This window comes from Mytilus trossulus, chromosome 7 (assembly GCF_036588685.1).
Source record: "Mytilus trossulus isolate FHL-02 chromosome 7, PNRI_Mtr1.1.1.hap1, whole genome shotgun sequence".
Taxonomy (NCBI): domain Eukaryota; kingdom Metazoa; phylum Mollusca; class Bivalvia; order Mytilida; family Mytilidae; genus Mytilus; species Mytilus trossulus.
Genome location: NC_086379.1, coordinates 47,362,797 through 47,389,077, shown reverse-complemented (window position 1 = coordinate 47,389,077; position 26,281 = coordinate 47,362,797). Strand labels below are relative to the sequence as shown.

Below are 26,281 nucleotides of genomic sequence, written 5' to 3'. Positions count from 1 at the left end.
AAGGTTTTGATTCTGAACAAATAAATAAAATGATAAAAAGCCTGAGGGCTTCATAACTGAAACAAGATAAAAATTGTAATATATATATTCCTCTATTTTTAAATACTAAAAGTTAAACAAACTTTATTAACTGTTTCTTTCCTTTAAATCTATTAAAAAAAAAAAAAAAAAAAAAAAATGGAAACTATCTTACAGCCGTTCATGCAAATAAACTTAACTAATTGCATCAATATGACTTTTGATAATAACCATTAAACAGCCCAAATCACATTTATTATTTACCTAGACACGAATATGACAGGCTGAAAAATCCGAGTTCAAGTAAACAGCTATTCGGTATGTTAGAAGTGATATTGCAACTGCTTTGTCCATGACATTTGTTTCTTATTCTAACATGTTCTTGCTCTGAGATGCTACATTCATCAGGTGCACATTTACTATTTGTCTCCACAGATATGTTCAATAGATTGATAACAGTATTACCAGTACAAAGGATAGGAATTGTTTTGTTGAAAGGAAAAGTAATCAAATGCTTTTCTGAAAATAAAACAATTTAATTTTATGAACAATTTTTTTTAACATTTTAGTTTGTTTAGTTTATTTCAGACTTGCATATATTTGAACACATCATACATACCAGGATTGAAGTTGTATATGTACGCGAGACGCGCGTTTCGTCTACAAAAAAACTCATCAGTGACGCTCAAATCAAAATGTGCGTAAAAGACCAAATAAAGTACACTGTTGAAGAGCATTGTGGGACCAAAAAATCTAAAGTTATATTTTAGTTTTTCTATTTCGATTCGCCATCATTTCTAACTATATGATTTACTTTGGAGACGTTTTGTAAAATTAGAAATTAAACATAATTCAAATATTAGTAGTTGTAGTGATTGTAAGCATCTTGATGATAGCACTATATACTGCTTTCTATTGTCTACCAAGTACTTAATAATAGTTACTTGGATCATTTTCGAAATCCATTTAGTATTTTTGGCTATTAAGGTTCTCATTATATATACTTTTTCCCCAACTGCTATGGACTTTTTCTCCCCGGTATATAATAGTTAAAACAAACAGTGGTAAAGTAATTTATGAATTCTCCCAAATTATCAAAATGAGTGTAGGGTTATTAGGGCAGTACATTTATGATTTAAAAGCAGTAATGTTTGTATGTTTATTTATTTATATTTTAACTTTGATTCAGCATTGATCCACACAAACTCAAGCTCAAACTTCTTTAAGACTTTTGTCATAAAACCTTTACATAATTTCAGATATGTTCTGCCTTTTAAACTGAAAACTTTTAATGTGAGTTCAGAAATAAAATATCAAACCACTTGTTAACTGCTTACTATTTTTCTATATTTTTTTTGTCATTTTAATCTCTAAAGCTGGTCTATCTTTTAAATTGGTTGAATGATTTGAACTGTAAGTCTATTCAATTTTAAAATGTTAAAAAAAACATAATATGTTTGTTTAACTTGATTTAAGACAAGAATGTAAAAACAACATTTTAAAACAATAAATTTATGATCACAGAAATATTCACGTTTAAAGTATAAAATTGTGTAAACCACTCATAGAAATTAGCATACCTGTATTTGCCAAGCTAATCCGCAAGCAAAAGAAAATCAACATGTTCCTCATTTTGGTACTCATTTTTCTTTTTTCTAATGCTAAATAAAAAACGCTTAGTTTAACATTAATTAAGTGTGACTACGTGTAAATCGACACATTTTATGTGGTGAGACATCACTCCTTTATATTTTTTAATATACAAATTTCCTGTATAGCCCTGTATAAGTACATATTTTACGAAAACAAATTGTGGTTTGTTACAATATAATACACAACGTTACAAGTAAGTTAAAATGTACTTTAATATTTTTAAGAGTTTTTTTGTATGCGTCATAAACATCTGTATCTCAATTAAAGTTTAAGTATGAAAGTATGAAAAAGGACATCCTCAGAAATAGACACACTGGTCGTTAGCATATGTTAGCAGGATCTGCTTACCCTTCCGGAGCACCTGAGATCACCCCTAGTTTTTGGTGGGGTTCGTGTTGTTTATTCTTTAGTTTTCCATGTTGTGTCATGTGTACTATTGTTTTTCTGTTTGTCTTTGTCATTTTTAGCCATGGCGTTGTCAGTTTGTTTTAGATTTATGAGTTTAACTGTCCCTTTGGTATCTTTCGTCCCTCTTTTACTCCCTAGAAAAATGTCAATTGGTTTGTGAATGTGTAAACTCTGTACATTGAATGGCAGCAATTAGTTTTATTGCTGATTTAATTGTTCGCCAAACAACCGATGTTCGGAAAAAATAATAATAGTACGGTGACAAATAGGGTAAATTGGAAAATTTAATGGACAGAAAAACCTCACGGCTAATTTTGGTCTTATATTGTGGATAAATATAATATCCTTTGATTAAGGCATGCCGTAGAGTGTGAAAGAGGTGCAAATATTTAAAAACTGCAGTAAAAGGTTTAAAGATTGGATTTAAAAAATCGCAAATTTAAAACATTTTGGACAATTTGTCGGTAGTCTCTAAGGTTTTAAAACTGAAAAAATATTCTATGATAGTATTGTCTAGAAATGCTCCACAAATTAAGCTTGTTATATTTATGTCTGATAACCAGAGATTAGTGATACATAGCCTCGCTTGCAACATGAATATGTAAGAAAATGAATAAAATATCTTTATCTATGGAAATTATCGACGAAAATTACTTATAATTAAGATTTAGCTATGCTATGATATATGGCCACATATTTTGGGGAAAGTTTTGTTAGATTGCAATCGAGAACAGAGATCAAGAAATAAGAACTGTAAAGTTAACACCCGATCCATGATGTTTTGAAAAACAAATGATGAACTTCTTGCCTGATTATCTAAACATAAAAGGATGTTAGAACTATAAAAGAAAAAAGACTGTATGCTCATGACACTATAGTATATGAAGTTTGTTTTATGTTATTAAAAAAATCAGAACTAGACCATTAACCTATCGAGACGATGTGTCTCCCTTTTTTTATAACACAACGACAGACATGGTTGTCGTGTGTTAATGTGCTTAACGAAAGTTTTCCTTTTCTAGTTTTTAAAAAAAATTAAGAAACTGCATTTTAAATTCATTGTAATTCATATGACAGAAGGATATAAAAAAGGAACGTTACATGACTTATTGGGGTACCAATTAGGTAGCAATACTGCCATGTGATGAGTTTTATAAAAAAAAATGTTTGTAAATGGTGATTTGTATGTTCTTTCAAACTTTTATATATCAAAACGTCTTAAGTATTGGTTGTTCCACTATTTTTTTATATAAAATTTACTATTGGTAATATATATAAGAAATGTAAATACTTTAACAGACGGTAAGATTGACAAAAATTTTACTTACATTTGAAAATCGTCCGATTCACTCAATTTATATGTTCATATGATATTAAAGTTTGATATCAAATAAAAGCTGATCAATAAGTATTTCATCTGATGTCATCTGATTATATCTGCATTCGGGAATTAATAGTGACCGTTCCTGTTTTTGAAAGGGAAAAGAAAAAATCCGTATATCTCACTTTAACGCTATTTAGGAAAAAGCACTGTGAGACAGCTCTACGACTGGGCTCAAATGAAACTATAAAGTTTACTCTATTTTCATGTGAATTAACAGCCATGAGATATTTCGGTTCATTAAACTCTTTAAAGAAGTAATTTTTCCCGATGTTTCACTTCACTATATGGCAAACTCTGCCTTTCCAAGTTACAGATGTAAAAATATTCATGAGACCGTTGGTTTTCCCGTTTGAATGGTTTTACACTAGTCATTTTGGGGCCCTTCATAGTTTGTTTTTCGGAGTGAGCCAAGGATCCGTGTTGAAGGCCGTACATTGACCTATAATGGTTTCCTTTTATAAATGGTTATTTTGATGGAGAGTTGTCTCGTTGGCACTCAAATCACATCTTCTTATATCTATAGATTAGAAAAGCATAAAAATAAATGCCAGGAATGAAGATACAGTGTGTGTTTGTTTCAACGTTAGCTTTAATGGTAGTTACCTTTCTTTTGCATGGATCTTATTACTACATAGTCTCGATATATAGAGCATCTGTTTTCGTACAAACCTGATTACTTTTGATCCGAACCTTCAATCAAAAATGTATCTTCTTTTGGTAATGTTTAAGTGTGTTTTGTTGCTTGTTCATTTTTCGTCTTCGGAACCTTTTTCCTACACATCGTTTTTTTTTAATTTCCTTTCATGGTCACGAATATATCCCGCAAGTCACAGAAACATGAAAACGTAAACTACAATTTGAACAGATATCAGGTCAAGATTGCTCTTCAACTTTGTATTTGTTTGGTTTATAACTACTTTGGTATAAGCGTCACTAATGAGTCAATGCAGACGAAACGCACGTCTGGCGTACTAAATTATAATCCTGGTACATTTGATAACTATTAACACCGCTGGGTCGATGCCTCTGCTGGTGGACGATTCGTCCCAGAGGTTGTCACCGGCCCAGTAGTCAACACTTCGGTGTTGAAATGAATATCAATTATGTGGGCATTGTTTTATAAATTTCCTGTTTTCCAAACTTTGAATTGTTCGAAAAACTAAGGATTTTCTTATCCCAAAATTAGATTACCTTAGCCGTATTTGGCACAACTATTGGGAATTTTTTATCCTCAATGCTCTTCAACTTTGTATTTCTTTGGTTTATATCTATTTTGATATGAACGTCACTGATGAGTCTTATGTAGACGAAACGCGCGTCTGGCGTCCTAAATTATAATCCTGGTACATTTGATAACTATTTACACCACTGGATCGATGCCTCTGCTGGTTGACGATTTGTCCCCGAGGGTATCACCAGCCAAGTAGTCAGAACTTCGGTGTTGACATGAATATCAATTATGTGGTCATCTTTTTATAAATTTCCTGTTAACAAAACTTTGAATTTTTCGAAAAACTAAGAATTGTCTTATCCCAGGCATAGGTTACCTTAGCCGTATTTGGCACAACTTTTGGGAATTTTGGATCCTCAATGCTCTTCAACTTTGTATTTCTTTGGTTTATATCTATTTTGATATGAACGTCACTGATGAGTATTATGTAAACGAAACGCGCGTATGGCTTACTAAAATTATACTCCTGATACCTTCGATAACTATTTACACCACTGGCCTGGGTCGATGCCTCTGCTGGTGGACGATTCGTCCCCGATGGTATCACCAGACCAGTAGTCAGCACTTCGGTGTTGACATGCATATTAATTATGTGGTCATTTTGGTTTATAAATTTCCTGTTTACAAAACTTTGATTTTTTTTTGAAAAACTAAGGGTTTTCTCATCCAAGGCATAGATTACCTTAGCCGTATTTGGCACAACGTTTGGGAATTTTGGATTCTCAATGTTCTTCAACTTTGTATTTGTTTGGTTTATAACTATTTTGATATGAGCGTCACTGATGAGTCTTATGTAGACGAAACACGCGTCTGGCGTACTAAATTAGAATCCTTGTACCTTTGATAACTATTGAGAAGATAGTACGATAACAAGGACGAATCCATAATTCCGCCAATAGAACGTTTGGGATTGCATCTTAAAGAGTTTGACAATTTTGTAATACTTGTCCAATACGCCATCATATAGCCAAAACTTTACTTTAACGTTCTAAAAGTTTGAGATTGTGCTACTGATGGGCAATTAAGTTCATTTAAACATTCAGGTTTGACATTTCAGGAGAATATAGGTAAATATGTATAACATGAATGTGCTTTGTAAAATCAAATTTCAATAATGTGACTCTATAGTGAAGTTTTATTCATTGAATGTACGATACAGGAAAACGGTTTCCGAACAATAGAATACAGAATGAAAATTTCAGTTTTACATTTCCTCTGTTGGTTGGAGAATAACAAATACCTCATCTGCATCTGTTATATAACTGCCATATAATCTCTTCAATCATCGTTGTCAATATTACAGATTGAAGTAATTATTCTAGAAACTCAGTGTCATACATTATTTATTTATTCTACAATAAATTGATACTTGTTTTAGCAACGATCGTAATTCTCTTGGAAACCACAACCCTATGACAACCACGTCTTTGGATGTGGCTTGGGGAATGCTGAAACAAAACAGTATATTAACTCATTGGTTTAAGTACATAGTTACAAGATACTCGGAAAGGTAAGTTATCGTCGCTGACCAGCATTGCAATTTTATGTATGCTCCAGACGCGCATTTCGTCTTCAAAAGACTCATCCATGTCGCTCGAATCGAAAATGGTAAAGGTAAAATAAATAACGAAGTTAAAAAGCATCCAGGACCAAAAAATTCTTAGACGTTTTATCAAATACAAATAAGGTAATCATTTCCTGAGGTAGAAAGTCCGAAGTATTACGAAAATGTTCAACGGCAAAGAAACAGTTAATCCAAAAATATGACTATTGATAAAGGTCACATTAGTAGCATGGTTGCTTATGTGATCAATTTCACTCTGTTCCGTAACAATGTCTTATCAGCAAAAATGCAACACACAGTGTATAGTCGTTTTCTCTCATAATCTTTTTAACGTTTTTCAAATCAACGATCATTTAACACCTATTTTAATGTGTTCTTGAAGCATTACCCTCAACAACACATAAACATAACCTATAGGTTGTACGGAAGGTGCGTCTGTATCAACATAACATAATATTTTACTGATAACAGTAAATTTTGTTTAACAGTTGTAATCTACTTCGTCACATGTAACCGACATTGATTTTATCTTTATGTTTATTTTAAGATTAGTATATGTACATGTAAATTGAAAAAGTTTTTGAGTGTCTCGTTCACCAAAATTGTATTCTGAAGAAATATCTAAAAAGAAAAGGAATAAACTATTACACAAAATGATTGGATACATATTGGTATTCCAGGCTCTTTTGTGTAAATATAAAACTATTTAGTTTGGAATCATAGTTACAAACATAATTATCCCGAACCAACTGGAATGTACTACCACCTTGGTCAGATATCTGTTATACGGTAGTTGATTTCTTTCGTAGCAATGTAAAAATTAAAACTAACCAAAATACCGAACTCTCCGGAAAATTCTAAATAGAAAGCCATTTAGCAAATGACAAACACAAAATTCAAATCAATCGAATTGATCACAACTGATATTCCTGACTTGCCACAGGCATTTTCGTATGTTGAAATTGGTGGATCCAATCTTGTTTAATAGCTAGCTTAAACTATCACTGGTAAGACCGTGTCATAAAATTTCATCGTAATAACAACGAGATGTGAACCAAACAAACAAATATAAAAGGTTAACATGTCAACAAAATTATGTCAACATATTTGTTTTTCGTGAATTTTTTTTACAGAAATAAGGCCGTTAGTTTTCTCGTTTGAATTGTTTTACATTGTCTTATCGGGGCCTTTTATAGCTGACTATATGCGGTATGGGCTCTGCTCATTGTTGAAGGCCGTACGGTGACCTATAATTGTTTATGTTTGTGTCATTTTGGTCTTTTGTGGATAGTTGTCTCATTGGCAATCATACCACATCTTTTTTTTTTATATGTCAACAAAAGAGGTACAGCAGTCAAAATTGCGTTATAATTCTAATCAATATAAACAAGCAAGTACATGTATGTCAATAAGTACTAGTGTTCGCTGTATCCATCATTTATTTTAAAGAAAAACTGAACTTTTAAATATATAACTTAAATTCTATATTCAACATATATTTCAAATATTTAGTATTTTATATTATACATGTCAAAAGTAAAATCACAAAAATACTGAACTCCTGGATTAAAAACGTAAAGTCCCTAATTAAGGGGCAAAATCAAATGATAAAACACATCAAACGCATGGACAACAACTGTCATATTCCTGACTTGGTTCAAACTTTTTAAAATTACCAGTGAATATTTTGTTAAATATTGCTGAGAGGTTTTACATTCATTTTCATGATTAAATAAGAATACAAAATCACTTGACAAAGCAACTTTTAAAGTATCACATGGTTTGATATGAATCAGTCAAATTACTAGGAAAACTTGTTATATTGATTGTTATATGACTTAGTGTAACTTTAATTGCTGAAGTTAATTAACGATATAGTTATATACATATATAGGGTAGAATAGAGTTTGTCCTTAAAGAGGCACTAGCTACGAGATATATAAAAAATCAAAAGTATGATTTTTCTTCAATCATTAATGAAAGTAAAATAATGAAATAATGAAATTATTATTTACTTTTATCAGCTAAAATAGTTCAATTTTGCCAAATTACACTAATAAATATTGATACTGAGTTATTCACTTGTAAGTGAATAAGTCGACCTCATTAAATTCGTATTCACGTCAACTCCAATTTAACCCCGTTAACATGCATGCATTGACCGTGTATAGGTATTTATAGGAAACTTTTAAAAGTGAAACTAGGTAAATAATTTGATTAACTGATTCGATCCACACAAAATCATTCTTATAAAGATCAAAACGACGATAAACATATTTTTTTAATCTACAATACAAAATTTAACAGACCTATAAAACTCCAATTCCACGAGTTGCTTAATCTATGTATATGTATATGTTGATGTTTACATCTCTTATATGGTCGCAGAAGGTCAACTCGATAGTTAATTAGATGGCGTCTTTGCTAAGCTTCACACTAAACGAAGCTACATCTTATTGAGACCATGTCCTATAGATTGTTTATTTCATACTTTTGATAGTTTGAAAAAATGTTTTATATAGTTATAAATAAAATATGAGAATTTGAGTCAAATTGGTGAACATGAATTTGGCAGCTAGTTCCCCTTCAAACAAAAACTAGTCTACTATAACATTCCCAGCTTACAAATTTGAGACAAACAACATTGTTTTCCCTATATTTTTGCGAATATTTATTGCTAAAGAGAAAAATTAGCAACAACATATATCGTACGGTTTACATTGCGTTCTTTGTCAGAAACAATGTCAAGTCTTCTTTGTTTAAAACAAAAAAGTGGGAAATAATATATGCCGTTGATAAAGTAAAATACACAGTTACTTGTGAAAACAAAGTTTCCTCCATTGTAAAAAAGTATGTACAAACTTCCGTGTATTTCTGCTTAATTTAACTGCTATCCGGAAATGAAATATTCTAAAGAACATAAAACATGTCTCAATACTACCAGAAATAACTATCGCATTGCCTGCATTTTGATAAAGAGAAGCTACAGATTTTATATAATTCTTCTACGGTCACTCAAAAAGGTTTTTAATGTATGATATTGATAGAAATCCTAAATAACATATTTCTGTGTCATTTGTTCTTTTATGAAGAGTTGTCTCATTCGCTAGCATACAACATGTTCTTTTTATGTTTATCTTAATAATTAATCAAAAACAATATATAGATTAAACTTATGATGGAAAAACAAATGTGTTTGACTAATAAAGCAGATTATTCCACCTGCAGGATTTGCCAGTGCTTCACAGTGTTCCTATTACTCCTTTAGTTATTATGGATCAAAGTATTGTTACCAAGGGTGCCGCAGTTCCTTCTCAAGTGACCCATGTTGTCACTATTATATTTATTCCGATTTTACACTGTAAGTTATATTTAGATAATTATATGATGAGTCAATTTAAGGTAGCTTCCACTAGCTATTATTTTTAAATAGCAAATTAAAAATTTCTAGATTTTTAATGAAATATGCAAATTTTGTGAGTAGTATGTAATTAATTTGTAAGTCTTTTCGTGTTAAAATAGAAAATTATGTGTTTAATCATACTAACGCCTTTATGTTCTAAAAAAAACACATAATATTTTTGATGCATTCATTTTTTTCATCTTTGCCATATACATCATGTACACTGTAAGGGGAAGTGACTTAGATAGTATGGAAGATAACTCATATATAGTCATTTCTATAATAGAATGTGATGTGAATTTACCGATTAGGTGACCCTAATTTAATTTTTTCTAATCTTAGAGCATGTTTATCATGTTTATACGATCTTTCTTATCTCATTTTATCTTAAAATTATATTGTGTAATTTGTTTTCATCCCACAAAATTGGATTTTCCATGCATATTCTATAAAAAAATCTGACAATTTTGCACTACCTTAAACGTACAACAAAATCCAGTGACCCATACTTTTATTTATATTTTTGAAAAGTGATAACTTATTTTTTTTTTCTATTTTCAATTATTCGACCTCATGCGAATGCATTAAAATATTGTTAATATTCTCTTACTCGAAGTGGTTTAGATATAAAAAAAAAAAAAAAACATATATATTTCGTACATAACATTGGTACGCAAATTGAAATGAAACCAAATTAAACAAGTGAATTATAAAGAGCTCTGCCTTTTTTGAGAATGGCAATGTTTAAACATGTTAAAGGACTATAAAACAACTTTAAGTTATCTGTATTTGACAAATATAACAGCCGAAAATAACGTGTCTTTATAGTTTGCCATTCAAAAGATTATAATATTTGAAATATTTATCATGTATAAATTAAAATTGTTTTAATACATTGTAGATCGGTTGGAGCAATTGTCGGCATAGTAATTGGTGTGATTGTAGCCATAGCTACAATTGTGACGATTGCCGTATGTTTGTGTTGTGCCTGCGCTAGATCAAGACCATCTACTCAAGGACAAGTTATAACTGCAGCTCAACCAAATATTTCATACGTTGCTACTTCCAATCAATCAGGTTCGGTTTTTAAAACTTGATCTGTGTAATGAAATGTTGATTATATTTTATAACTTCAATACTTATTCAATTTCGGTGAAACATATATATAAGCATTATAAGACAGCAAGTTGGTTACTCGAATTAAATAATAATTATATGTATGCTAATGATACTAATGTTTCATTAAGATCAACCTAAACACGTTTGATCGATATTTTATCAAATATAGTTACACCTATATCCAAAGTGATATTATATTCCAGCATTACAGAAAGAAAGTAAATGATCATAAAAAATCTTCTACTAAAATTGAGAATGTATATTGCGGAATATGTCAAAGAGACATGAATCCGACCAAAAGCAGATAACATCTTTAGGCCACCAAACAGTCTTCAACGCAGCAAGAAAAACACACACACAGAGATTGGCCTCAGCAAGCAATTTAGGGTTCTTCATATTAAAGTTAGGTTTTTTTCGTTAAAAAAACAAACTTCAACTTTATTTTCAAGATTATTTTTCGTTCACTTAAACCTGAAACTTATATAATTATACAGCATGTTCATTATTAATCATCTTATTCTTCTTTTTAATATTAGTCTGTTATCATCATAAATATGTTGCAAACATCTTAGGCTGCGAAAATTCAACATGTGTATACGTACATGTATATATATATGGGGAGCAGTACTAAATTTTAGTTCTTGATAATCTGTCTCAATAGTGAAGTCAAATATATTTCCATTCCAATTAAGAAAAAAATATAGACTTTAATTACAACGTTTCGTTAAAAAAAATCCTGTTCATAACAATGAGAATGGAAATTGTGAATGTGTCAAAGAGACAACAACCTAACCAAAGAGCAGACAACGGACGAAGTCCAGGATGGGTATTCAATGCAGCGAGACACTACTGCACCAGAAGGCGTGCTTCAGCTGTCCCCTAAATTGTATACTTGTACTTGTTCTGTGATAATGGATGTCATACTAAACCCCGAAATATACACAAGAAACAGAAAATTAATACAAGACTAAAGAAAGCCAGAGGCTCCTGACTTGGGACAGGCGCAAAAATGCGGCGGGGTTAAACATGGTTGTTTACTCTCAACCCTCCCCTGTACTTCTAGCCAATTTAGAAAAAACACTACGCACAAGAAAAAACTCAGTTCAATTGACGTCCGAGTCCGATGTCAGAATAGGCAACAAAGGAAACTAAACAAAATGACAATGGTACATAAATTAACAAGGGACTACTGGCAGTTACGGACATGCAAGTCTAGACCTTGATTAAACTGATCAAAATATTATAATGTCCTCATCATATGCATATCAAGTACAATCCCTCCCGCTAGGGATTTAGTATCATACCATCATAAAATATGCGAGAAGAACAAAACCCGTGTCATGCCAACAACTGGTTTTAGAATGAATTTGTTTATTTCCTTTGCAAAACCTTATGATTTACGTATACATGATCTTGTTCATGTATGTTATTGAACAATTCTTGTTCGTGTGTGTTATTGAAAATAGAGATTTTTAAGGAATTCGGAAAATATTTGTCTCGAGGCTGAACCCCCCTCTTCCCCTCCTTCCCTCAAAGAAAAAAAAAAAGATAAAAATGACTAATCAGTAAGTAAGAAGTTATGTATATGGAACGGAATGAACACATAAAAAACTGTTATCAACATTTTAATTGATAATATATCTTGCATACATGTTACAATTTTAATTATAAAATTTCAGGTATGCAAGGGGTTAGTCAGCAATATGGTTTCCATGACAACAGTGGATTTGTCCAACCACCAGCATATAATCATAAAGTCATGCCAGCTGGCCATCATGCTAGTTAATTATTCACGAATAGTATACTAGCGGTTTATCATAACATGAAAAATATAACACTTGTATGTTACTTTGAAGATTATAAAATTAATGATAATCATTAATGTGAATTATATCAAATATCAAAAAAGACTATTTTACTGTATATCATATTATATATTTTTTTGTTATTTACTTTTTCATATATATATATATATATATATATATACAACTCGTCTAAACATCAACCCAACAATGTTAGATCTGTAAATTTGCTTTCGCAAATTTTTGGTTCTTCCCTCGCCGGGATTCGAACCCATGCTACTGTGATATCGTGACACCAAATCGCCTGCACTGCAGCCGTCCCGCTAGACCACACGACCACCTGGGCTCTCAAAAAAGAGCTTTCGGTGGCCATATGTTACCTTTCCACGTCAGTTTTAATCTAGCGGCGTACTACAGTACATGATATATAAGGCATGAAGATGTTATTGTTACAGATCAGCTAAATTATCTATAGTAAAGGATCCTACAAATTAATGTAAGATACAGTCACAGAAAATAATTATATTCATAAGTACGTCTGAGTCAGTGACAACCCTACAACAGATGTATCCATCGGATCGCCATCAATGATGGTGATACATGGCTGTGTACATAATGTATATACAACTCGTCTAAACATCAACCCAACAATGTTAGATCTGTAAATTTGCTTTCGCAAATTTTTGGTTCTTCCCTCGCCGGGATTCGAACCCATGCTACTGTGATATCGTGACACCAAATCGCCTGCACTGCAGCCGTCCCGCTAGACCATTAAATGACTGAATAAAGAATAAATAGTCAACGATCAATCTTACAGGGTGATGGATCATGTAATATGATTCTGTACACTACAAAATATAATATATAACAAGTCAAAAAGGGTACAACATCACCATTAAATAACTATAAAATATACAAATATTAGATATTTCCGATAACAGATATCCTTCTTCAATAATAGCACGCTGTCAAATGAATCATGTCAATTCAAATTGAGACTCTATCAAAATCTTGATTTATACAATTTAAGCGAACGCTGGAACAATTTTAAAATTTCCAAACACACCGCAAAGACTACAGAAATATGCCAAAAATAAAAATAGTTATTTACAATGTGAAATGGCACAACTCTAGATTTCCAAAGGATGTGACAGTTGAGATGTAATAACTGCATTGAGGGAAGTCCATTGTTCCAGCGTTCGCTTAAATTGTATAAATCAAGATTTTGATAGAGTCTCAATTTGAATTGACATAATTCATTTGACATCGTGCTATTATTGAAGAAGGATATCTGTTATCCGAAATATCTAATATTTGTATATTTTATAGTTATTTAATGGTGATGTTGTACCCTTTTTGACTTGTTATATATATATATATATATATTAATAAACAAGCAGTTAGTTTTCTTTTTTCTTGTTTTACAATTTTTCTGTCTTTTATAGATGACCTTAGTCGTATTTGGCACAACTTTTTGGAATTCTGGATCCTCAATGCTCTTCAATTTTGCACTTGTTTAACTTTATAACTATTTTTGTCTCAGCGTCACTGATGAATCTTATGTAGACGAAACGCGTGTCTGACGTATTAAAATATAATCCTGGTACCTTTGATAACTAATTATACCTTGCAAGCATGCATAAGTTTTGGTAACTATAGTACCGTACCTATATTTTCTTTCTTTTACGTCCTTGCTCTCGGTTAGATATGTTCGTTTGCAGTCATACCTCAAGTTATTGTTATATCATATTTCGAATAACCAATGAGTGTAAGGGTGAAAAAAGTGTTCGCAAATTGTTTGTTGGGTCGATTTTAACATGATGGTGTATAGCCTCTTTGCATTCAAATTTCAGGGAGATTTGCGAAACTGTTAAATGTTGACAAAGCAGTTCAATTATAACCGAACCACAATGGTTTCTAATAGAACATGACTTGTCCATATAACATTATCTGACGTCAGATGACCCTCCACGCTTTCTTTATGAAGCACAAATAAAAGAATTCAGAACGTGTTATTTTGAGTGTGTTTTTATGGTTTTGTTTAGGTTTATTATATTTTGCATTTGACTGAATCTATTGGTTTTTTTTTATTAATTCACAAAATTTTAAAACAACAGTATTTCCCACCTTGTTTTTGAACTTTTTCTTTGTTGTGTCATTGCCTTATCTTAATGCCTTTTACTCTGTTTGTAAACTTAGTTGTGTATAAAGCTTAGATGTCCAACAAGATCTTTTCAATATATTGTTGCTTTCGTTGTGGTAGAAAGTACGCACTTGCTATTATATATTGTTTTATGTATTTTGATAGATAATGAAATAATTTGCTTAATATGTGCAAAATATTTAAGATCTAAAACGTTTATGAAATAACGTAAAATCAAATTTCAAAGCAGAGAACGTATCGCAAATATTTTGTGCGTTTTTGCTGCAGAAGTTTTGATAAAATGTAGGGAACCCATATATTTTCACGTGGAATACCTCTGTTTCAATATAACGTAATACTTTTCCGATTACACATATTTGTTTATTGGTAGTTATCTACTTTGACACACGTTTGATTACCTGGTTTTTATCTTAGGTTTAAAGTTTAGTACAGATAAACATATTGATTTTTTACTGTTGTAATTCTTAAGGATATATCTAGAAAGAAAAGGAAAATATTGTAATAACAATGATTGGATACGTTTTGATGTTCAATGTTCTTTTAGGTAATTATGACAATATTTAGTTCTGACGTAACATATTAACACACATTTTTAACGTTGTCTCTTGGTGTTGTAACTTTTTACGATGAAGTTTGTTACCAAACAAAAACTTTATGATATTATTAAATATAAACAAATAGTTAAAACTAACACTAAACTTTCGGTATTTTTGTCATTTTACTTTTTTTCGTTCTTTTTTATTTGTTTGGCTGTTCACAATGTACGTATCCAACACTTCCGGGTGTTTAATGAACAATAAAAATCCATATCAATATTTCTTCCTTGTCTACGAATGTAACTGGCTTTTCTACGTAATTGTGTGAAAGTTGTTTGTCATGAGTTGTTTTTGAAATTGTAACCCTTTCAAAATTTGTTCCTTTATTGTAATAGTAAACTACGAGTAAATGTTACACCTTTTGTTAAATGTCATAGGGTGACCCATGATTTCCTTTATAAAGGGTTGATCGAGTACAAACTCATAGAACACATATCAATCCCACAATTATGTAAAAGCCATTTAATTGTTTAAATAATTCGATTTCTCATCGATACAAGATTAGGTTTGCTTTATTTTGTCTAGACAAAATTTAATAAAATTGAGAATAGAAATGGGGAATGCGTCAAAAAGTTATCAAAGGTACCAGAATTATGATTTAATACGACATACGCACGTTTTGTCTTTATAAGACTCAGTTAAAAAAGTTATAAAGCCCAACAAGTACAAACTTGAACAGCATTAAGGACACAAAATTTCAAAAAATGCCTGCCAAATACTCAAAAAGACAACAAACAACCAAACCAAAGAGCATTAAACACCCCAAAGGCCTTCAATGGGTCTTCAAAATACAGAGAAAATCACGTCCATTAAACTGACCCCTGCGGACAGTTTAGTTCAATATGTTTTTCAAAACAATACGGCAGTTCTAACAATCTCTTCAAGAATGCAAATTTTGATATACAGGTATACTCAACGAGCCAGCATCTGAACAATAAAAAAGCGATAGAACAGAAAAACGACAGTTCACTTTTAAAGCGAAAACATGAGCTATTTCCATATATGTTGTCCGATGTCCGATGTCCGTTGGCTATTCACGTTTAAACCATCTCCACTGAAACTACTTAGACAGGGTATTTACTGTACGGTTAGAACAAAAAAGTCATGTACACTGTTTAAAGTATATAGGAGTGTACAACACGAAGATTTACAACATTGTTATTCAAAATTCATAAGGAAAAAAATGAACAATACATCTTCTGACATCCGACTCGGACTTCTCTTGAACTTAATTTTAACCTACGCATTGTTATGCGTTTACTTTTCTACATTGGCTGGAGATATAGTTGAGGGTTAAGATCTCATAAACATGTTTAACCCCGCCACAATTTTGTGCTTGTGCCAAGTCAGGAGCCTCTGGCCTTTGTTAGTCTTGGATGATTTTTCATTTTAGTTTCTTGTTTATAGTTTGGAGTTTAGTATGACGTCCATTATCACTACACTAGTATACATATTAAAGGGCCAGCTGAAGGACGCCTCCGGGTGCGGGAGTTTCTCGCTACATTCAAGACCCATTGTTTGCCCTCGGATGTTGTCTGCTCCATGGTCGGGTTGTTGTCGCTTTGACACATTCCAACTTTCCTTTCTCAATTTTATCATATGGAAGTGAAGAAGCATCAGAATGGTTAATACTTTGCGTTGGAAGATATTGGTGTTGTAACTTTAAGCATCAGGAAATTAAAGTTGTATTTCTTCCTACAGAAAATTGGATAATACAATTTAAATTGTCTTTTTTGTACAAGTTTATAATATTATAAGTTGAATAATTTTACATCTGGTTGAGAGGTTTCAACCCCCTTTCTAACAATTAAAAATGTAATGTCCTCTACGACATAACAATGTTCACATGCATATATATATTTCTACCCACAGAAGTTGCAAGTGCCACAAGCTGTTACTATACCATCTATCATACCTATGCACCCAATTATTATGGTAGTACATATTGCTACAATGGATGTTGCAATTCAAACACCAATGTTCCGTGCTGTAGTTACAGTTACAGTGACTACTCCATCTATTCTGATTTTTCACTGTGAGTAAATACCATGTTTTACAATTACAGAATAACACCAGTTTTTGTTATCTTTGGCATTATTGACATATTGCAAATACAGTGTTTATTCATATAACATTATATTCAAAGGGACATTAACTGTTTAACTCATGTTTACCAATTTGACTCAAATTATGATGCTTAAATTTTAGAACGTATTTAAACATTACAAAATTTTTAAAATGAGCATTGTAAGGACACGCTAATATGTATCACCTTTTAATATGTGTTTTGTCTAGACGTCATCTAATTAACCATCAAGATGCTTTCCTCGATCCCGATGGTCATATAATCCGATATAAATATAACATAAACTGATAGTCAACACGTGCAATTGATTTATTGTGTTCTTTGTGTGTTTGATTTAATATTATGTTACCTGTCTGAGAACTATTTTTTGTGGAGCAAATAATTCAAATGAATATTTCAACCCGGTTTCACTTTCAACGCTGACATTATTTTCCTTTGCATAATCGAATACTTGCGTAGTCAATCTACAGTTTAATGCTTTAATTGGAGATCACATGGATACAAATATATTCTAGAGGATTTTAAGATTTTTGTTGAGTTTTTTCATTTTCGGAATAGGAACAAAAAAAAGTACCTCAAAACAAATGTGTTTGTCTTTTATAATTGAAGACAGTTCATGTACCTTATGCCGTCTTTGATGGTAAAATAGCAGAAAACAATCGGTCTAGATATAGATGGAATATTAAATGAAATATGCAACTTTGAAGAGAAAACAATGAGATCATTTGTACGAAGTTTCATCTAAAGGAAGATGATTATGTGTTTTATTAAAAAGTATTGCATTACTGCTTTTAACAAATAAAGAAAAAAATCTGTTTTTGCAGTTTTCGCATATAAGGGGACATAACCCTACAATGTAACAGATAAATGTGTAAGAATTTTCTCATTTTCCGTAAGAAAACGATTTTTATGACTGATTCAGAAGTTTTCCTTATTAGTTTTGAAAGTCCAAACCCGATATGAATTTTATTGACCCGAAAAAATCCGTATTTATAAGACAATTGAACACTGTGTAACAAATTTATCATGATTTTGTTATTTTACATATTATTATATTAAAATTCAATTTGAGGACAATATCAATCAAATATATTATAGATATTTAATCTGAATTTAAAATATTAGCACTATAAAGCAACTCAATTTTTTTTATTATGTCAATGGCAGAAGGGAGATCATTCCAATTGACGTAATGAATAAGGAAGATCATTCCAATTGACGTGATAAAAAATTGAACTGAAATTTATAAGGATTCTATAAGGACAATATCAACTAATCAAATTGCGAGAAATTACTCTAAATCAGATTAATATTATTTATTATGTTGATAAATTGTAGATCAGTTGGAGCAATTATCGGCATTGTGATTGGTGTGCTTGTAGCCATAGCTACAGTTGTGACGATTGCAGTATGTCTGTGTTGTGCATGCGCTAGATCAACACCATCTACTCAAGGACACGTTATCACATCAGCACAACCAACAGTTTCATACGTTGCTACTTCTAATCAAACAGGTTTAGTATTTTAAATGTTTCTTTGTTTAGTTCTCTGGTCAAAATTTTTCAACGCCGACCAATAACTTAAGGACATTTTGAAAATACACTACCATCATACAACAGCAACCTGGTTTCCACAAATTGAATTTAGCTTTCTAAATGATACTGATATTCCGTCGGTAGATAAGACGGGATTCGCAAAACTTTTTAGAAAACTTTAATTTCAACTTTGCTATTTATAAGCCTAAAATACTGGCCGCAGAAGTTTCTTTTATAAGCAGCAAATTTTCATCTAAGAAATCCTAGATTGTTAATTGAATTCATTAAGAATAAGATTGATAGATATGGTATAAATATTTACATTCAATTGCTTTTTGTATTAGTATCACCCAAGACTTGAGGGCTTTATCTGAAGTATTGTTACATGGGTAGATTCGGAAAATTTCATGCAATATTAACAATCATGAACGGTTTGAGCGTTTTACAACATCTGCATGAAGGAAATACATTATAGGGTAAATTTTGTCCGTAAATTGTAGAAATTCATTGCATCCCTTTCATAGACGATTTTTGTACTACAATATCACAGTTCATGTATGTAGCCCACTGACTGAGGGAGCCATCATTTGATTTTAGGAGGGCTAGGATGAGATTTGAAAAAATAATAAGTTACAAAAAAATACATGATTTGAACGATTTTATTCCTTATATTCCTTCTAACAGTGTGTATATTATTTTGGCCACTTATCTGAGAAAGAAATAGTTTCGTATAAATCTAACAACAAAAAATGAATCAATGTAAAAACAAAATCTGAATAAGTTCCATTTACTCCAAAAGCAGAGAGACAGTGTAATCATTTCCTGCAATAATACATTTACATTACTCGCCATACGATAACATACCCATAATAGTGTCTTTATATGGAATAGTATAATTAGTAAATTTAAAATCAGATTCCGGTATCCTAAAGAACGTGAACACATATCATTAGTGAAATAAGACATATAGACATAACATATTCCAAGTATTCCAATTCCAGATGGTGATCGTAATACTTATGAAATGTCAATTTCATTTTTTTTCTTCATAACTCTGTTCTGTCACTTTTATGTAAAATGCAGAGGATCTGTAATTGCTGACCATTCATAGTTCATAGTTTGACAATTGAAATCATTACGTTTGAGTAAAGAAGCGGTATTGCTGTCACTAAATGTAACGTAACACAGGAAGAGATATAAATTAATTTTGTCGTTCAAAGTATTTTTAGTATTACAAGAACACACCTGCGAAATTTAGAGCTTGGTTGAAAGTATGTAAACCTGTTCTAGGATGAATTTTTGTAAAAAAAATTCTATATCTGGAGAATTTCAGAAAAGGGGTCACCTGAATCTTAGCCTCAACATTAGGCACTTGGAGACATGACAATTATTTCAAGCCCTCTGGCTTTTTTCCAAAATCCTTATTTTTTTTGCTTTCTGTTAAATTCCACGATTTTTGCGTTTCTGTATACATGTAGTATATAGAGCCTCTCCCAGGGAAATTAAATTGCCACGTCAAGATGAACGAACAATTACATATTTCTTGCACGTTTATCTTTTTATCTATTTCACGAAATACGGTGAATGACGAACCTTTTTCACGGCTGAACGTGAAATAAAAGGTGGCAAAACAGGTTGCACGAAAATAACCCTTTATCTCCTCTTTTAAAGTTTAAAATCGAGGTATGATAATATTGGTTCTGACGATCTAGAAACCACAATATGGACAACGCTCTGATTGGCTTATTCATTTTTCATCTTTGTTATCTGTCATACGATTGGTTCTCAATGTTAAAACCGGTAGTCATGTCTGACTTAAATGTCGGTCTGATGACGGAAACAATATGCGGACGTTCTTGTCTTCGTCTTTGTCCCAAAATTAACCAAACTGAATAATCATAGAAATTTTTGTAGATAAGACATACATTGCTCACTCCATCAAAAAGAAGAAGGTAGAACTGATCAGTGCCTTACATGGATAAGATCATGTTACATTTTTCTAAACATATTTTTATCGTTCACAAACTGACACGTGTTATATATCTAAATAAATTGATTTGATATTATTTCAGGTATGCAAGGGTATAGCCAGCCATATGGTGTCCATGACAACAGTGGATTTGTCCCTCCACCAGCATATAATCATACAGCCATGCCAGCTGCCCATCATCCAAGTTAAGGATATAATACTTTAACATACATTTTATATAAGCTACGTACATGTATAATGACATTTTTTATAATGTTTTGAGCATTTTTAAATTAATGCTAATCAAACAGATTTAATTATGAGTCAAAATCAAAATAGATTATAAAGACATTTTGTGTTTGCTGTATATCGTATTTGATTTTTTTTTATCCTTTTTCGTTTTTTCTTCTTCACATAAATCAATCATAGTCTTCTTGTTTTAATTGTTTTACATTTTTACCTAACTTTGCCTTATATAGCTTGCAAAGCGATATGGTATTTTGTTCAGTGTTGAAGGCGTCGTATGATGATCAATTAATTCAAATGTTTACGTTATTTTGTAAGTTGTAACCGTTGCAAAGTTGTCTCATTAGCAGTCATACACATCTTCTTTTTTTACATACTTGTAGTCGCTGTGGTTAACCGACGGTTTATGTCAAGGTTGAAAGAAAAGGTTCAATTTCAAAATAAATGGTAAAAATTCTCTGAATTTTTTATTTTTTTTTCATTTTTGTGAACGAAACATACACAAGGTAAATTGCCTCGTTTGTGTATATTTTTCGTCGATATTGAAGAATTTATTATTGTAACACAGAATAATATATTATATTTTTCCATAAACTGGTCGTGGTTCTACATTTTATTACATATTAAAGATGTTAAAACAAGACTGTTTATTTTATTAGTAGTACTGATATATCTTAAGATAGAGAGAATATATAACTGTCCTGATACAGTAATTCGTTGTTTCATGTAATTGCGAACACGCAAAATTGACCTCTACTATATGATTTAACATTATGGGTACTTCAAAAATATTAAGTAGGTATAGGGTGATCAGATAGTATATTAGAAAAGTATCGTTTTGAATTAATAAGTATAACACATAACTGCTAACATTTCACTCACACACGTGTTGTAAACATCTGAAGAATATTATTGTATTTGCATTGAACATGAATTGATTTTTTAACTTTAAGGGTCATTCTGTATCTATCAGATCATACTTTTCCTTGTATTAAAAAATGTTTATAAAACAAGATTTAAAAATCATAACGGTTACTTATTTGTTTAATATATAATTTAGTGGTTGTATTTGTTGTTGTTTATCACATTCTGGTTTTTGTTTATTGTCTTGTACATAAATCAGCCGTTAGTTTTCCGATTTGGATTGATTAACATTAAACATTAAAAAAAAAATTTAAAAAAAAAAAAATACATTAAACATTTGTAAAAATTGCTAAAGGGAATGGGTTTTGTCGTTGTTGGAAACAGAGTATAGTGGCCAGTCACCTAAAGTTGCTAATTTCTACAGTATTTTCATCTTTGGTTGAGATTTTTCTTATTGGCAATGATACCACATCTTCTTTTCTTTGTTGTATGGTCATTTTAACACGCTTTGTCAAGTTTTATATACTATGAACATTGTATTTCGCTTGTTATACTTACCTGATAAAGTAAAATATTTGAATTACTTCCCTTGGACTAGTTGACAATTCTCAAAGAGTTAAACTGATCTAGACATTTACGTCTGAATTAGTTATGTGCTTGCGTATATAATCAGTGTTTCTTCTAATAGTTTAGAAATCTTCTGATTATTTATGTCAAATGCATGACAATAACATTCATCATATGCTGAGGTGTAAGAAAAAGTTAAGTAAAATCTGGATATATTTACAAATAAGAATTAAGAATTGAAGTAGTCTCTAATTAAACTTTCTTATAAAATGTATAATTGTTAGTTAAAAGTCAGAATACATCAGAATCTATAATTAAAAGGCTATTTCATAAAACTTGTGTAAAAGGGTTGGGGTTAAGAACAATTCAACATGTATACATAAGTTTTCCTTCACAGTTTAAAGTTACTTATTTTGTGATCTTGTCATTATTCTGTGAAGGTACTTGATATCTTAAAACTTTGCAAAAGTTAATGTAAGTCCTAACTAGTCATAAAAAAGCGAAAAGATAAAGTAAGGAACTAATTGTATTTTAAAAAGTTTACTTATACTATACTGTACAGAGTTTCAATGTTTTCATACACAGTTGAGTAACAGTTCATGTCCTTGCTTGTACAATCCGTTATACATGAGATGCAGTAAATTTCCTTGTTGTATGATCTTCTTGTATATTGAGATGTCAATATCATTCATGGTCTGTTCTATTTTTTTTAGCAATATTAAGATCTTATTTGTTCACAGATTGTACATATCGGGTTTACATTCGGATCGAGCTTTATTCTTTTTGCTTGAAACATGTACGTTTAAGTACTTATTCCTGCTTTTATTTCTCCCGCTTTTACATCTTTACTTATGTTTTCACGATTTTCCATACACTGTGAGCCTCATTTAATGGATTGTTCTTCTGTATCTCTATGTATTTAAGGGATCCTTTTTCGTTTTTTTTTTATGACATTCATCTTCCCAGTATTCCTTGATCTCTATTCCTACTGCTACTTTTTCATTCGATTTTCGCAAGTGTTTCTTCTATGTAGTTTCTAGATTTTAAATTGTATTTTGATAATGTTTTTTAATTCCACTCTGTTGATAAATTATTTTCCTCTTTGGTCTGAAAATGCTATTTGTCGGCGCAGAATTTCACATATTATGCTTCCTGAATTTCTAACATATTCATGAAGAAGGTAATTAGATTTTTGTTTAATGTGATGGCAATAGGTTCTGTTTCTACCAGGGTATAGACAGCCATTCTTGCTGTAATATTTGGAAGGCCTTGAATTTGTCGGAGGATTTTTCTCTCTGCCAGTTCTAGTATATCCTTTTGTTTTGCAAGTAAGTTCATCACCTCATATCCGTAGCTGCTTCTTGGTACTGCATATGTTATCTATAGCTTGTGTGCTGCCATCCCCTTCTGACATGTAAACCGTCTTTGAGTAGGCTGTATATTGTTGCACTGCCGGATTATATTCTGTCTGAGATATTTTCCAAGTTTTGCTCGTTTCTTTTTATACCTAGATGTTTGGTTTCATTGGTTATATCGATGTCATCGACATTGAATTGCAATGTTGATATGATTTAGCCTTTTGAATTGTATAAAACAGCTTCAGATAAAATTCGATTGTTTTTACTAGATCTCTGTTTGTATGGTGCTGTACCATGTCTAATATTCTTTGCGTGTCTATAGTAATATTTGCCAGGACAGAAATGTCATCGGCACATGTGGGTAGAGGACTTGTTTATCTCCAATCCATGCTTTTAGTCAACTTTTTAAAATGCTATGCAGTATGACTTTGTTGTAGCATTTATATAGCGTTATAGATAGTTGTGCACCTTGTTAAATTCCTTGTAAAACCATTACATATTCTGTAGATTTCTGATCATGCCTTTATACAGGTTTCTCATTAGTATCCAGAGTTTTCCTTTTATTTCATAATGGTACAGCTTGTTGAATAGGATTTCATAGTTGAGTTTGTCAAATGCTTTTTCTGCATCAAGAGTTATTTTAAAGATCGTCAGTATCTTTAATTATTTCTTACTTTCTCCGGTCTTGCTTCTGATGTGAGGAATAGTGATGAGACTCCTACTGTAAAATCTCTTTACAAGAGGTTATTTATGTTATTAAATACAGAGTCGACTATATCCTTCAATTTACTTTGTAAAAATTTTCAAAGGTTTTAGTCACAGTTATTCCTTTAGAGCTAGATGGTAAGTTTTGCCTTTTTTTCTTTAGGATTGGTGTGACAGATATGGTTAAATTGAATTAAGCAAATGTACTATAAAGGGAGTTAACTCATCTCTCCCATATATGTAGCGTTCTGTCGAAGTTCCATCCTCAGCAGGTGCTTTTCCTGCTTTTTGTTTTTCTATTATAGCTTTATAACCTCATTTACATTGACATGATCAATGCCTTAACCTTTTTCTCTTTCTATGGATTTATTATATATATATTGTTTTCTATTTCTACAAGCTCTAGCTTTTCAGAGTCAAAATTTTCCTCTAATGTTGGTGTAGCTAGTTGTTGGAAATGTTCTTGCCAAATGTTCATTATGCTTGGTCCATTTTCTTCAGTCTTTTCATTCAGTTTTAGTATCTTTGTGTAAGTAAGTGGTGTTTTTCTTTACATGTGTATAAGCTTGTTAAAAAGTTGAGTGTCTGCATTTGAAGCTTTCATAATTTTTCCCGCTGATTATTCTCTCTGAAAGGCATAAGCTTGTCTTTGTGCTTTTCGAAGTAGTTCAATTATAACCGAATTACAATGTTTTCTAAATGAACATTTTGTGAACACAAAGTGTTTTGCTAGGAAATGAAAACAATCTGAATACAAGTATAACATATTTGCAAAACATTTAAGATCTAGAACGATTATGAAATAACGTAAATAAACTGTTTCAAAGTAAGCAAGCACATCAATGAAAAGTACGTATTGCGAATTGTGTATGCGTTCTTGCTGCAAACGTTAAAAGAAGTACATGTAGGTCCGTAAGGGCCGATTGGGCCTCAAATTTCAGGTTCATTTGACGAAAGATTTTGGACACTTTCTAATCACTTTTAGTGTCTATTTCAGTTGATTCAATTAGTTTTTGTGGAAGGTTTTAACTGATTTAATAGTATTCACATAATTTGAGATAAATTGTCATTTTTCAACCCTAGAACTATTAGATGTACTTAATACTTTACTAGGAACCCAAAATCAGCTGAAAATCCCACAACCCCTTTCATAATTTTTTTTGGATTTTGCATGGTTTTCTCGTGGACATCTATGAGAAAACCATGCAGATGGTGCTTTATGCAAAGTTGTTTGATTTTGATAAAACTTTGCTGACATGTTCAGTTTGACCTTATATGAAAGTCATGCAAGTAGGAAGCCCTTACACTGCTGGTAACCATGGCAACGATAGATATTTAGGGTATTTCCGATTTTATTTATAGATGCATTTACTGAAATGCATAGATTTCATAGATTTCTCAAATAAAAATAAATGGTACATGTAGGTACATGTAAAGGTAGTGCAGTTAACACACATACAAATGTACTTTTTAGTTGGCCTAAATGTACAGTTGTTTTTGTATATTTGCTGTTACAATTTACTAAGTTTCTTAAATTTATAATCGTCTGACAAAACCATGTATCATCAATCGCAATTAAGTTGTATACAGATAAGAACCATTATAAAAT

At 31.3% G+C, this 26,281-nt stretch overlaps 2 protein-coding genes across 2 annotated transcripts; both read left to right on the top strand.

The window, feature by feature from the left end:
• Positions 1–6,299: 6,299 nt before the first annotated feature.
• LOC134726459 (cysteine and tyrosine-rich protein 1-like) lies at positions 6,300–12,597 on the top strand. The gene is made up of 4 exons (XM_063590865.1): positions 6,300–6,308; positions 9,471–9,619; positions 10,563–10,738; positions 12,460–12,597. Exons 1-4 carry the CDS (start codon positions 6,300–6,302, stop codon positions 12,564–12,566), a joined length of 441 nt encoding a protein of 146 aa, XP_063446935.1. The 3' UTR covers positions 12,567–12,597.
• A 2,551-nt stretch (positions 12,598–15,148) lies between these two features.
• On the top strand, positions 15,149–22,170 carry LOC134727080 (cysteine and tyrosine-rich protein 1-like). The gene is made up of 4 exons (XM_063591469.1): positions 15,149–15,290; positions 17,215–17,377; positions 18,767–18,942; positions 21,036–22,170. The coding sequence occupies exons 1-4, from the start codon at positions 15,254–15,256 to the stop codon at positions 21,140–21,142; spliced, it is 483 nt and encodes a 160-aa protein (XP_063447539.1). The 5' UTR covers positions 15,149–15,253; the 3' UTR covers positions 21,143–22,170.
• The last annotated feature ends 4,111 nt before the right edge of the window (positions 22,171–26,281 follow it).